Source organism: Sus scrofa, chromosome Y, assembly GCF_054392235.1.
Source record: "Sus scrofa isolate SSC_HxYL_T2T_F1_AM1 chromosome Y, Sscrofa_HxYL_maternal_Yorkshire_Landrace_v2.0, whole genome shotgun sequence".
Classification (NCBI taxonomy): domain Eukaryota; kingdom Metazoa; phylum Chordata; class Mammalia; order Artiodactyla; family Suidae; genus Sus; species Sus scrofa.
The window spans coordinates 18,191,055-18,204,108 of record NC_139402.1 but is presented as its reverse complement, the minus strand read 5'-3'; the positions used below and the strand labels follow the sequence as shown (position 1 = coordinate 18,204,108).

Below are 13,054 nucleotides of genomic sequence, written 5' to 3'. Positions count from 1 at the left end.
CCGGGGTTCTCTAACCTGTTTATATAGATTGCGCAGTTATTCTCGACCGTTAGTTCTGCTAGCGGTTGCTGAAAGAAGGCTGAGGCGGGATCGCTGCCGGGAAGGACTGAGAAAAGGTAAGGGTTCGGAATTTTAAGAACAAAACAGCTTTATACCTCAGGAGAAAGTTGGTAGTTATATCTTCTCCTCTTATGAAAAAGAGATTGGAAACTCAGGGTTTTCTCTCCGGCTTATTCACGAAGTCTTAATAGCCGAGGAAATTATTTTTTTATATAGATATGTAAGTGCTTTGTGGAGAAGTATTATCATACCAGTCTTTTCTTAAAACGTGGCGTTAATTTTTCTTCTTCCGGACAATCAGTCTCTGAGGCAGCAATGGAAAGCCAGTGAAGTTCCTGGCTTTTGTCCTCCATTTCGGGAATAGGGTGGGGGAGGGGACGACTGGGTTGAAAATGTGCTGGCTTTGGGTAGGGGACTGAGTTAAAACTGGGCAATACCCTACCGTGGGGCTTAAAAGTTTATCTTTGGTTATTGGTGTACCATCTGTGCTGTTTAACTTAGTTTTTCTTTGTCACGTTATGGCGGAGTGTTCGGCGGACATGACGCCTGACGCTGGCAGCCATTTTGTTTCACATGCGCTTTATGTGTGGCTTTTCTCTTGTGATTGTGGGGGTGGTTGAAAAATACAGGCAAGGTGTTTAACTGCTGTATTTTAAAAGTGCACCTTAGTTGTCTGATGACAAAAAGTTGATTCGCTTGAGAAGAGTCATGAAATTTTAATATTCTGAACAAATTACATTAGTTTCTTTGGACCAGTATTTGCTAAAGTCTGTCAATGTAGGTAACTGCAGATTAAATTTTACTCTATGAAAGCTTTAGTTCACTTCTTTTATGATCTAGAATTTTAAGTTTTTGAAATAAAAAATAAGTATTTTACCGATCATTGGATATGTAATTAAAAACAAATTGGAATAGGTAGGAGAAACCTGAAAATCCATTTCAGTTATTTACGTTTCATAAAACTTGCAGTATTAAATGTTGGAATACAGGAGCATATTTTATTGCTTGTTTTTAGTGTATTTTTTAGAACTAAAGTTTGAATGGTGCAGCTCAGAAGAATTACAGTAGCTTTACAATCTAATTTTTAGCAAAGTTTTTGTCAGATATCTATAAATGGAGCAATTGGTATGCCAGTGCTTATTTGGCTTTGTGTAACGATTCCTTTTTCAGTAAGAAACAAAAAATACCCTTTATGTATATAGGGTACTTAACTTGAGTTTTATTTATTTAGTTATTTTGTCTTTTTGTCTTTTCTTGAGCTGCTCCCATGGCATATGGAGGTTCCCAGGCTAGGTGTCTAATTGGAGCTACAGCTGCTGGCCTACGCCAGAGCCATAGATAGCAATGCGGGTTCCGAGCCTCGTCTGTAACCCACACCACATCTCAAGGCAATGCCATATCCTTAACCCACTGATCAAGGCAAGGGATCGAACCTGCAACCTCATGGTTCCTAGTCGGATTCCTTAACCACTGGGCCACAATGGGAACTCCTCCTTAACTTGCTTTAAATAAATGTGTTAATATTTGATGCTTGTTATATATGTGTGTGTATAATATATATGTATACATTTATTTTTGTTATGTGCATATGTATTTTTAACTACTAACAGCAAAATGGTGGAAGCAGATCGGCCTGGGAAACTCTTCATAGGAGGCCTCAGTGCTGAGACCAATGAAAAGTCTCTGGAAGCCATATTTGGGAAATATGGTCACATTGCAGAAGGTAATTCTTAGAACCAAAAGTATCTCTTTTCATAGTAAATGTGTATTGAATATATATTATTGGACAACTAAATTAAAATGCTATTTCTGTTCTTAACACACTTACATGGACACTTTTTAAAATAGAGTTTGTGTTTTATATGGGCAAAGTATTTATCAGCCAAAGGGCCCAATTTTGAGTCACCTGCTACTGAGAAGGAAAAAAACAATACTGTATACTGGGTAGGTAGTACAAGAAATGGGATATGGTAGAATTATTGACTGTTCATTTTTTAAATACTGGAAATCATATATATATATATATATATATATATATATATATATATATATTTTAAAAGTAACTTTAAGAAGGCTGTTACCATGCTCCGCCCATAACATCAAATTAAGGCCTTAGTGAAAAATTGTCACAATATTGGTATTTTTGAAAATATAAAAAGTTTAATTTTATGGCATTAAATTTAAAAGATATATGTATATTATAGTTCTTTTGATGAAGGATCGGGAAACAAACAAGTCCAGAGGCTTTGCTTTTATTACTTTTGAGAACCCTGCAGATGCTAAGGATGCTGCCAAAGATATGAATGGGAAGGTGAGAATATTTTAATAATGTCCTAGCTTTGTTTTTCATTTAATAACATTTCTAAGTTCCACTTCATTTAATAATATTTCTAAGTTCTGTATGATCCTTAACTTTTTTCTTTTTTTTGGTCACGTAAATACTGGAACCCCTGATTGGAAAAAAAGATTGAAATAAATGTAAGCTTTTTTAATAATACATGTTTAACATGTTTTACATTAGCATTCAAATAGAAATAGAAATTGTTTTTAACCTTCAAAGATCTTTAAAATTTAGAGCAAACTCCCATAAAGATAATTGTAGCAAAAATAAAGTGTTTATAAAAGCTGTTGCAATTCATGAAAATACTTATAAAACCTAGAAATACAATTAGTGAAGATTATTATTCAGGAAAAAAGTTATTGGGAGTTCCATTGTGGTCCAGTGATAAGGAATTCATAAGGACATGGATTTGATCTCTGGCCTTGCTCATTGGGTTAAAGACCTGGCCTTTCCATGAATTGTGATGTAGGTCACAGGTGTGGATCTGGCATTGCTGTGGCTGTGGTGTAGGCTGGCAGCTACAGCTTCCCTTTGACCCCAAGCCTGGAAAGTTGCATGTGCTGTGGGTGTGGCCATAAAAAGACAAAAACACACCCCCCCCAGAAACAAACAAAACAGCTTATTATTATTAATAGGGCAGGATCATTGACTTCAAATAGGTATTTAGTTCTTTATGACAAAAAATAGTATGAATAAATTGATGAAGTTAGGTATTAGAGTATGTAAAGTGCCTCCCTGCCTCTAACTTGCTCTTTTCTCCTGAAGTTTTCATGTTGTGACCAGAGTTATGTTTGTACAATGTATGTAATTATTTTACAGGAGTAGTTGAAGGTTTATTTTGATCCATTTAACATTCAAATGAATAAAACAGCATTTTTTTCCTATATCTTAAAGTCTAGTGATTGTGTCTCTGTACCATTTAAACTTTTCAGTGATTATGCAGAGTTCCTTAAAATTGCATTAGATCACTCCACTCTGGACTCTCTTAGCTTCATTTTTTTCATAGATTATCCTAGTCTATTTTATAGTTCTGTTATTTGAGCTCTTTCCAATATTCCATAGTTATTTTAAATATTTTTTCCTTTTTTGGATTTGTGAAGAGTCATTCTTTGGTGTGTTAGCATTATAACTTTTTCCTTAAAAATGGAATTTGCTGCGGTTTTTTATATTAATGTCTTCCACATACTGTAGATAATTTTTATACCTGCACCATATATGTAATTAGTAAATTATCTCCAGTACTTTTTAAGTTCTCGTAGTGTTGAATACATACATCAATTCCCTTTTTTTCTGTAGGTTAGTTTCTGGTACGTTGAGGGCACTTGGTACATATTGAAACTTTTATTTTACTTTACTATTTTAAGGCATGGTAGTACACAATCATTTTAATTCATGATTTTGTTTTGGGCACAGAAATAAACTTAATTTATGAAGATTAATTGGCAGTGATTCCTCTTTTATCTCTTTCAGTCACAAGAACATACAGCTTGTACAAGACATTCCTAAATTCTTAGCATATATTTTATTGTCAGGGTTTTATTTAGCAGCTGATTAATGGCTGTGAATAAGACAAAATATTTTCTTGGATACTGTATTCTAGGGTAAAAGATAAATGTGCAAATAAAATATGATTAATTTCATAAATGGAAACATTAAAGATAATAAAGTAGGTAATTTAGATCTTGTGGGGAAAGGATACTGTTTTATACAAAAAAGATCAAGAAGTATTAGCTAAATTCTGAGTATTTAGAAGCATCCAAGTGTAGGTCTGGAGAATATTTTAGACCAGAAACAAAATGAGGCCCACATGGTGGGAATAAATGGCAGTTGAGGCCATTATATTGGGCTAAGATAATACCTACTACGAGTCTTTGTATGAATTTAGGGTTCAAGAATGTTTTTCAAAAACAAGTAACCAGTGTGGTTTTTTAAATTTTTATTAGTTTTGGTTTACAGTGTTCTTTCAATTTCTGCTGTACAGCACAGTGGCTTACACATTCATATGTATACATGCATTATTTTGTTTTGCACCATCTTCCATCATTTAGATCAGTCGTACTATGGCTTGAATTAGTTCAGAAATCACTTTGAACTCTGTAAAAGGGCTAAATTGATAAATTTTCTCTCAATTGTTAGTAGAAAAAAAAGTAAAGACTAGGAATGAATAATTTTGACTAAATGCAAGAATAATTTATTTTTTTAAATCACACAATCTTTTATATATCTTTGGGACACTGAAAAATTTAAATGGTGGAAGTACACAACCTGAGTTATCCATTACAGAAAAAAGTTTATGTTCTCTCATGATAAGTGATAGTTACTACTTTTTTTTTTTAAGCCAGAAATTACCAGAGGACATTTGAGGAAATTGTAATAACCAGTACCTGTACTTTGTGTTGTGTGACCTAATGGAAAGCATGGTTCTAATTAAAAGTTTAATTCATTTGGTACTGTGGAGGATACCATCATTTCACAAGGAAATGTTTGCTTTTGGGGAAGAGACATCTTGAATTAGAGTAATAAGGTAAAATTGATGTAATGTTATGAATGTTTTTAATCTTCTTAGTCTTTGGATGGTAAAACAATCAAAGTAGAGCAAGCTAACAAACCGTCTTTTGAGAGTGGTGGTAGACGGAGATCACAACCTCCTGCAAGAAACAGGGGCAATCCAAGAAATCTGAGTTGTGGAAGAGGAGGAAGTGGAGGAGCAAGAGGACGTCCCTCACGTGGAGGACACTTGGGTAATGTTTTAAAATAAAAAGTTGTAGCCATAAAACTGAAAAACACTTTATATAGAAATGCCTAAGTTTTTATTTCCATCTTTTATAACCAAAGTAATCTCTAAGAATATATTAGATGAGAAATTACCATTAATTGATAAGCAAAATTATTTCTAAGTGGTTAAGAATTGTTATGGCTTAATTTAATGTGCAGAAAGTATTAATGGCATAGATTTTAAACTAAATCCAGTTTTTTTTTCTTGCCATTATTGCTAATTGGCTTTCCAGTAATTTTTACAAACAATTCATTTCTATTGATCATACATCAGCATTTTCCTCAGGATGAATAACTTTATATAAGTTTAAAAAATTTATATATAATAAACCATCAAAAATACATTAGTTTTTATTCTTAGAGTATTCTTACTATTTCTTAAAAACACTGGAGAGTTTTGAAAACTACACAACAGAAGTTTCTCAAGATGTCTGCAATTCAGGGATAAACACTTTGTATTTTAGGATTGGCCTTGCAGTATTTGTGTTGAGTTTGTATGTGCAGGCATCTGTGCAAATACCCATTTTCACTTTGATGAGGGTTTACTACCAGGGTCTTAGGTAATAAAATTTGCATGTGGCAAAATAGCTGTTGGAGCTCTAGAGACCTTCAGTTTTTCAAAGTTGTCTCTGATTCAAGAAAATAGTAAAAATCTCTGCTTTTCAAACATATCTGTGTGTGTATGTGTTGGAGAGGAGTGAGTCATTGAAAACTGGTATTTGTGAACTACATTTGGAGAAGTTTTTACTTAGGAAGGGAGGAACTTTTCATTTCTAAAAATCTGTATAGCCAACAAAATTTGTTTCATCTATTAACCATGTCTGTTCTTCAGAAATAAAATGTTTCTTCTATTTTTGATAATAGATGTATAATAAGTATTTCCCTAAGTGGAATTTTAGGAAGTGTCCAGTTAAGAATAACATAGTTTTGTTTTTCCCAACTAAATTGATTTTGAGAGAAGTTAACAAGTTCATATTCTACCATTTTCATTTTTACTTGCCTGTGTACAGGGAAATTGGAATGTATCTAAGCATTTTTCCAGTTATAAAGGTAAAAAATATTTAATGTGCATTTCTTAAATATTGTCAAAATTAAGCAGAAAACAGCCTTTTCATTGAAAAATTAATGTTACAGATCTTTGAATAACATAGGCCTGAACTGCATTTGACCCTTTAGAAGCAGAGTTTTTTCAATAAATACATAGTGCATTACGACATAATCTGTGGATGCAGGACTGAGGATAATGCAAATGGTTATCTAATCCATGTGTATGTATATATCTCTCAGTCTGTGTACTTATTTTTTTCGATGGGATTTGTCTGATGCCTTTTATTTTTAATACTTGATTTTTTATGCCAAAATCCCATAACAGTAATTTATTTTCCTCAAAATGTTTTAAAATTCTTTTTTTATATTTAATTTATCTAGGTTTTTCTCCACTCTCTATTCTCCCTAGACTTCTTTTACACTGGTAGTTCCTTTTTTCTTCTTCTTATGGCTGCTCCTGTGGCATATGGAAGTTCTAGGGTCAGATTGGAGCTGTAGCAGCCGACTTACGCCACACCCATAGTGTTGGATCCTAGCAACATCTGCAACCTAATCCAAAGCTTGTAGACTGCTGCATCCTTAAGCACTGGGCAAGGCCAGGGATAAAAATTGCATCCTCACGGATACTTCATCGTTTCCTAACCCACTAAGCCACAAGGAGAACTCCATACCAGTGGTTCTTGAGTTTTTCCTTGTATTTTCCACACTGATTTTTACAGCAAATCTTTGAACTGTACTAACTTTTGTTTCAGAAACATTTCATTTTATTGTTTTAGACAAATGTGAAAGCTGAAGACTAAAAGTTGTGAGTAAAGATTTATAAATAGTAATTTAAACTAGGCCATTTTAAAAAAATGTTGATTCTACTTAACTAAAAAGGTTTCATTTAAACACAGATGATGGTGGATATACTCTTAATCTCAACATGAGTTCTTCCAGGGGACCTTTTCCAGTTAAAAGAGGTCCAACCTCACGAAGTGGAGGTCCTCCTCCTAAAAGATCTGCTCCTTCTGCTCATGGACGAAGCAGTGGTGGGATGGGAGGACGAGGTAAATGCTGTATAAAATAGAAATAGTTGTTTCTTCTTAAAGAAAATGAGCTGTTTTAAATTGAATGCTTAACTTTAAATTCAAAACAAATTGCCAAGTATATAGGTATATTTACTGTTCACTAGTTTGTTTATTGATTCATTGTTAGGAAATAATTCTTTAACTTCTTACTATAAGTATTATGTGATTAACACCAAGGTGGAGAAACACATCCATGTTTGCCAAAGAATTTCTCTTAATTTTTCTTTTAAGTTACTGGTACATTTTTTTCATTAGTAAATGGCTTTTTTTCCCCCACGTGATTTTAATATCAGGTTTTTTGTGAAAATTATGTCCTCTGAGATAATGTTCTGGCATGTGGGGTAGTTTAGCTGTATGTAATGGCCGCTAGGTTTTTATTTTATTATAATAAACAGTAATTGAAACTTGCCATATTAACTGTAGTTTATGCTTTTTTTTTAAGCATTGTTGTCCTTTGATAGGATAGAAACAAAATTGTCATTATTAAATTGCTGTTTCATACATTGAATATTAATGAATCTAAGTGTAACATGGTATTGACTTCAGAGTATACCCAAGAAGCCAGGGAGCCTTATAAGTTTATATTAGATGATTAGCTTTAGTAACCAAAATATGGGAAACGCTGACCTCTAGGAATTAGAAGTAAGAGTTAGCACATGAAGAGACATTAACTAGAGATTGGAACATGTTCAGTGTTTTCCAAATGAGCGCTTTTGTATTGCTAATATGCAGTAGTAATCAGTATTACTGTCAGTAACAAATGAAAATAGTAAAGTTTGTCCATTTAAGTTTATCAGCATAAGAAAGAGGCAGTTACTTGGTGATTGGATGTGTGTTGGTAGTTAAGAAAAATTACTTAATATTTTTTTCAAATTTTGATAGCTTTTGCCTACTGATAGTAATTTAAAGGTTATGCAGAATATAAAGGGGGGGAAGTTGTCAGAAAATAAAACCTTCAAAAATAACATTTAAAAGGTAGACAGATGAAACCTTAGGAGTAGTTTTAATTTTTTTTTTCCCAGAAAGTGGAAAGATAGTTTTTGGAATTGTTTTTGAAACATTGCTTTCAATTCTGAGATATTTACATAAGTATTTTTAATTTGAAGCTCCAGTATCACGTGGGAGAGAAAATTATGGAGGTCCTCCTCGCAGAGAGACAGGCTCTTCTCGGAGAGATAACTACATGTCACCAAGAGATGACAGTTATGCTACTAAAGATAGGTAAAAGAAAAGAAAATATGTGATTTTTTTTTTTTTTGTCTTTTGTCTTTTTAGGGCTGCACCTGCTGCATATGGAGGTTCCCAGGCTAGGGGTCACATCAGAGCTGTAGCTGCTGCCCTTGCCATAGCCATAGCAATGGCAGATCGGAGCTGTGTCTGCGACCTGCACCACAGTTCATGGCAACACTGGATCCTTAACCCACAAGAGGCCAGGGATTGAACCCGAAACCTGATGGTTCCTAGTTGGATTCATTTCTGCTGTGCCACTGTGAGAATTCCAAATGTGTGAATTGTTAAGTCATGGTTGATTTTGTTATTAAATTTACCTAATATAGCTAAACATTTAAAAGTGAATAATCCGGTAATATCTGGTACACTCTCAGTGTTATACAATCCCCACCTCTAGTCAGTCCAAAAATATTCATGACCCCAAAATAAAATTCATAAGTCATATTAACTATACTCTATGGAATATTTTTAATCAGTCATAAAAGTTCAAAGTACTAATTGATGCTACAACATATTCCATTGTGAATGTAGTTAACATGGATTTTTTATCCGTTTGGGTTATTTCCACCATAGTATTGTTGTGAATATTCATGATACAGGCGTTTGTGGAGTACCTGTTTTCATTTCTTTGTGAGGGTGTACTTAGGTGTGGAATTTTTGGATTATGTGATAATTCTTTAACTTTTTTAAGGACCCATCAATTTTTTCCATAGAGACTGCACCATTTTACATTTCTACCATCCAGGCCCAGTATTTCAGTTTCTCTGTAATCACTAATACTCAGTATTTTTTGCTTTTTAAAATTGTAGCCAATATACTGGATATAAAATAGATGTTTCATTTTGGTTTTGAGTTGTGCTTTTCTAATAAATAATTTGAGCAATTCTTGATATCCTTGTTGGTCATTATGTTTTTTTAGAAGAAAAGCATATTCAAGTTCTTGGCATTTAAAAAATTTTTGTTTCTATGTTGTCAGAATTCTTTGTGTATTTTTTATGTCAGAAGTCACATTTACATTTACATTTTTTTCTTTAAGTTACTCGAGCAGAGATTATCCAAGTTCCCGTTATACCAAGGAGTATGCTCCACCACCTAGAGACTATGCATACCGTGATTATGGACATTCGAGTTCTCGGGATGAACATTACTCTAGAGGATATAGGTAGTATACAAATTTGTTTTTATCCTAAAGCTCCTTGAAATACTTAATTATGACATTAATTCTTCTAAATTTAGTGATCGTGATGGCTATGGTGGGGGTCGTGAGAGAGATTATTCTGACCATCCAACTGGAGGCTCATACAGAGATTCGTATGACAGTTATGGTAAGAGTCTAGTTGCAACTTGTAAATTACAGACTTGTAACAGCTAGGTTGTCATTTATTCTAATTTTACTTTTTAATTTCTCAAAGGAAAACTTTAGTACTGTCTTTTGATTTGTTTGAATATCTTTCATTATTTTTCTCATAGCTCACTTAGAATGAAATGCTCTAAAGGGTAAATTTGTCATCTCAGTTTTTTCTTCTTACAAAAAATTTAAGTAGGGAGATTTTCAGTAGTAGCAACATGAAAATCAGAATTTAAGTTATTTCATTTCATCCCATCCTATCCTACCCTATTCTGTCTTTTAATTTTTTTTATCTAAGAGCTGCACCTGCAGCATATGGAGGTTCCCAGGCTAGGGGTCAAATTATAAGTATAGCTGCCGGCCTGCATCATAGCCACAGCAATACAGGATCTGAATCTTGTCTTTGACCTCACCACAGCTCACAGCAGGGCTGGATCCTTAACCCATGAGCAAGGCCAGGTATCAAACCTGTGTCCTCATGGGTTCTAGTCAGATTAGTTTCTGCTGAGCCATGACAGGAATTCCCAGTTCTTTTATTTTATAATAAACTACTTAAGCTAAAAATAGCAGTCTCTAGATGGGCACTCCAAGTACATTAATTTTGAAATAAACAGCTTAAGCCAAAAATAATACTCTTCATAATATCTTAACAGCATAGGCAGATAAACTGTCTTTTCAAAATATTTAGTATTTTAGGGTCATGGTAATGATAACAAAAAATGCTAATATTTAAACTTTACTTACTGACTTTATAGGTAGCTCTCGTGGTGCACCACCAGCCCGAGGGCCCCCTCTGACTTACGGCGGAAGCAGTCGCTATGATGATTACAGCACTACTAGAGATGGATATGGAGGAGGTCGGGAAAGTTACTCAAGCAGCCGGAGTGATAGTTACTTAAGTGGTCGTGAGCGCGGTGGCAGACAAGAACGAGGGTTTCCATCCTCCATGGATAGGGGGTATCCAGCTCCTCGTGAATCCTATAGTAGCTCTGGATATGGGGCTTCCAGAGGAAGTCGTGGGGGAAGCCGATCTGAAAGAGGAGGCCGAAGCAGATATTAAAAATAGTTAATGTACTAAATTTCTTTAAAAGGAAAAATTTAGAAGTTTATTTAGAAAAATATATACTTTTAGTACTTCTAGAAGAAACATGTTAGTTTGGGGGGAAAAGACATTAACTTGCCCTCCATGAATTTTTCAGATAAGATTAAAAAAATGGAATAGTTTAACATATTTTCATAATTGTTTATGTTAATTGAAGTTATATTTGCATTGAATGTTAAAATTCTCAGAGTAAAAAATTTCATGAAATGCTTTTGTCTGATTTTACTGCTTAAGCATAAAAGCATTTGGAGGGTGAATTGTGCTGTTGGCCTAAGATTTCCCTTTATCTTTTAGCATAACTGCATCTGTATTGCAGTATTCTTCACAAGCTGTGCCTGTTTTCCAGTTAGGCTAAATGAATTACGTGTTGTTTGATAAGGTTTGAGAAGTCTGAAGGGTGCAAAACAATGTTTGCCTCATTACTGTAGTTTTGTGTGTCTCTTTAATTCTTTGTAAGAAATGGTATAAATTGAAAGAAAAATTAAAAATCTAAAGTTAGGAATCAGTTTTCTTACCCATATTCAAGCAGCAGATGACTAAAGTTGGCATAATGTGGAAACAGATTTTCCACCTAAATCAAAATGGAACCTGTTAACTTTTCTTAATGTGTTTTAATGAAAATAAATGCTTCTAGTTGAAAAAAAATGGAAAGCAAAAGTTTTTATTCCTGATTTTAAACTTACGTTGGAGTACCTGATAGTTGATGTTAAACACAAAGGTTTTAATAAGAACATTGAGAAATTAGTTATCTGGAGGGCTAAGGTTTTTTTTTTTTAATAATTTAGGCAGGAATTCTTTTAATTACATTTAAGTTGAGTGAAGAAAATCATGGGATTTTACAGAGCCATTAAAATTTTAATGAGCAAAGTCAAAAGTATTTGTTAAATTCTTGCAGAAAAATGTATTCAAGCTGAATTGAGAATTATAACAGGTGGCTGACTCTTAAAAGCTCAGAGAACTGTTGTACCTGATACTTTACATGAAATTCATTAGAGATGCATAGTTCAGCATGTACAAAGCAAGCAGCAAGTCACTGTGACTTCTTAGAGCTGGGAGACAACATTCTTTTTGTTACATTGCTTGTGTTAGGGAAAAAATTATCTTTGGACAGGCATTTCTGTCTTTGAACAAGTTTGTTAGTGTGTAATGCAGATGCTTTTTGCACATCAGGGAGGAAGAAGACCCCCTGAAAAAGGATTTCTAGGTTTAGTTTTTATTTGGGCTTAAAAGTTTACTTCATGATTTCTGCTGTTTTGACTCTTAAGTCTTTTGATAGCATGAGATGATCAAACTTGATCTCTGAATGCCAGGAAAGTTTCTTGCCTGATTTGTATCATGTCCCTTGGTTCTGGGTCTTTAATACCCTTTATTTTTTCATTTTAAGGGGGTTAGACTGGGGGGAATGTTTGGAAAGAATGGTAGTCAATTCCAGATTGATGCAATGTGAGGCAGAGAGTTTTTGAAGGAAACAGAGCCTGTTGTTCCCTGGCCACTGCCTCTCCAGTAGGACCATAGGGAGCAATCTGCAGCCTTTTCTTCCTGTTATTTTCCCTTTACCTTCCTCGCCCAGCTGGGCCCTTACCTGCTGCTCCTTAGTCATCATGATAGATCTTCTCACATCACGGAGGATCTTTGAATAGTGATTCTGGCGAAATCACATCTCTGTCTAGGAGTGCCCTCACCAGTTTTCTTTGGCAAACTTCCACTCAGACTGAGTTGCAAGGAGACCTCACTGAGATCGTAAGGGGTAACTTTATCATTTTTTTGACTCTCAGTACCCCCGTTCTATGGCACATAGGCTAAGGATGTTTTTTGCAGTCTCTGTCCTTGGCTCTATTCTCAACCTGGAAGGAGTTTGACCCAGATAGTCTTAACATGGAAAATAATCAGAGGTTCCTTTCCTCTAGGTGTTCATAGACCTCAGCCAAAACCCAGGTTTGTGGGACTCTCACCACATGTCTCTCTCTTGCTGCTCTGTTGCCTTGTCCCGTCATTCACCTCCCCACTAGATACTCATGAAGACAATTTCTGTCCTTGATCTCACTAGCTTCCTCCTCAACCATCTACACCTCAACCCCCAC

General features: G+C 34.5%; 1 protein-coding gene across 1 annotated transcript; it reads left to right on the top strand.

Annotated features, from left to right (window-relative positions):
• Nucleotides 1-11,618, top strand: LOC110257929 (RNA-binding motif protein, X chromosome-like). The gene is made up of 9 exons (XM_021080926.2): nt 1-116; nt 1,671-1,783; nt 2,265-2,371; nt 4,968-5,142; nt 7,120-7,272; nt 8,400-8,514; nt 9,560-9,685; nt 9,760-9,848; nt 10,627-11,618. Exons 2-9 carry the CDS (start codon nt 1,675-1,677, stop codon nt 10,929-10,931), a joined length of 1,179 nt encoding a protein of 392 aa, XP_020936585.1. The 5' UTR covers nt 1-116; nt 1,671-1,674; the 3' UTR covers nt 10,932-11,618.
• Nucleotides 11,619-13,054: the final 1,436 nt, after the last annotated feature.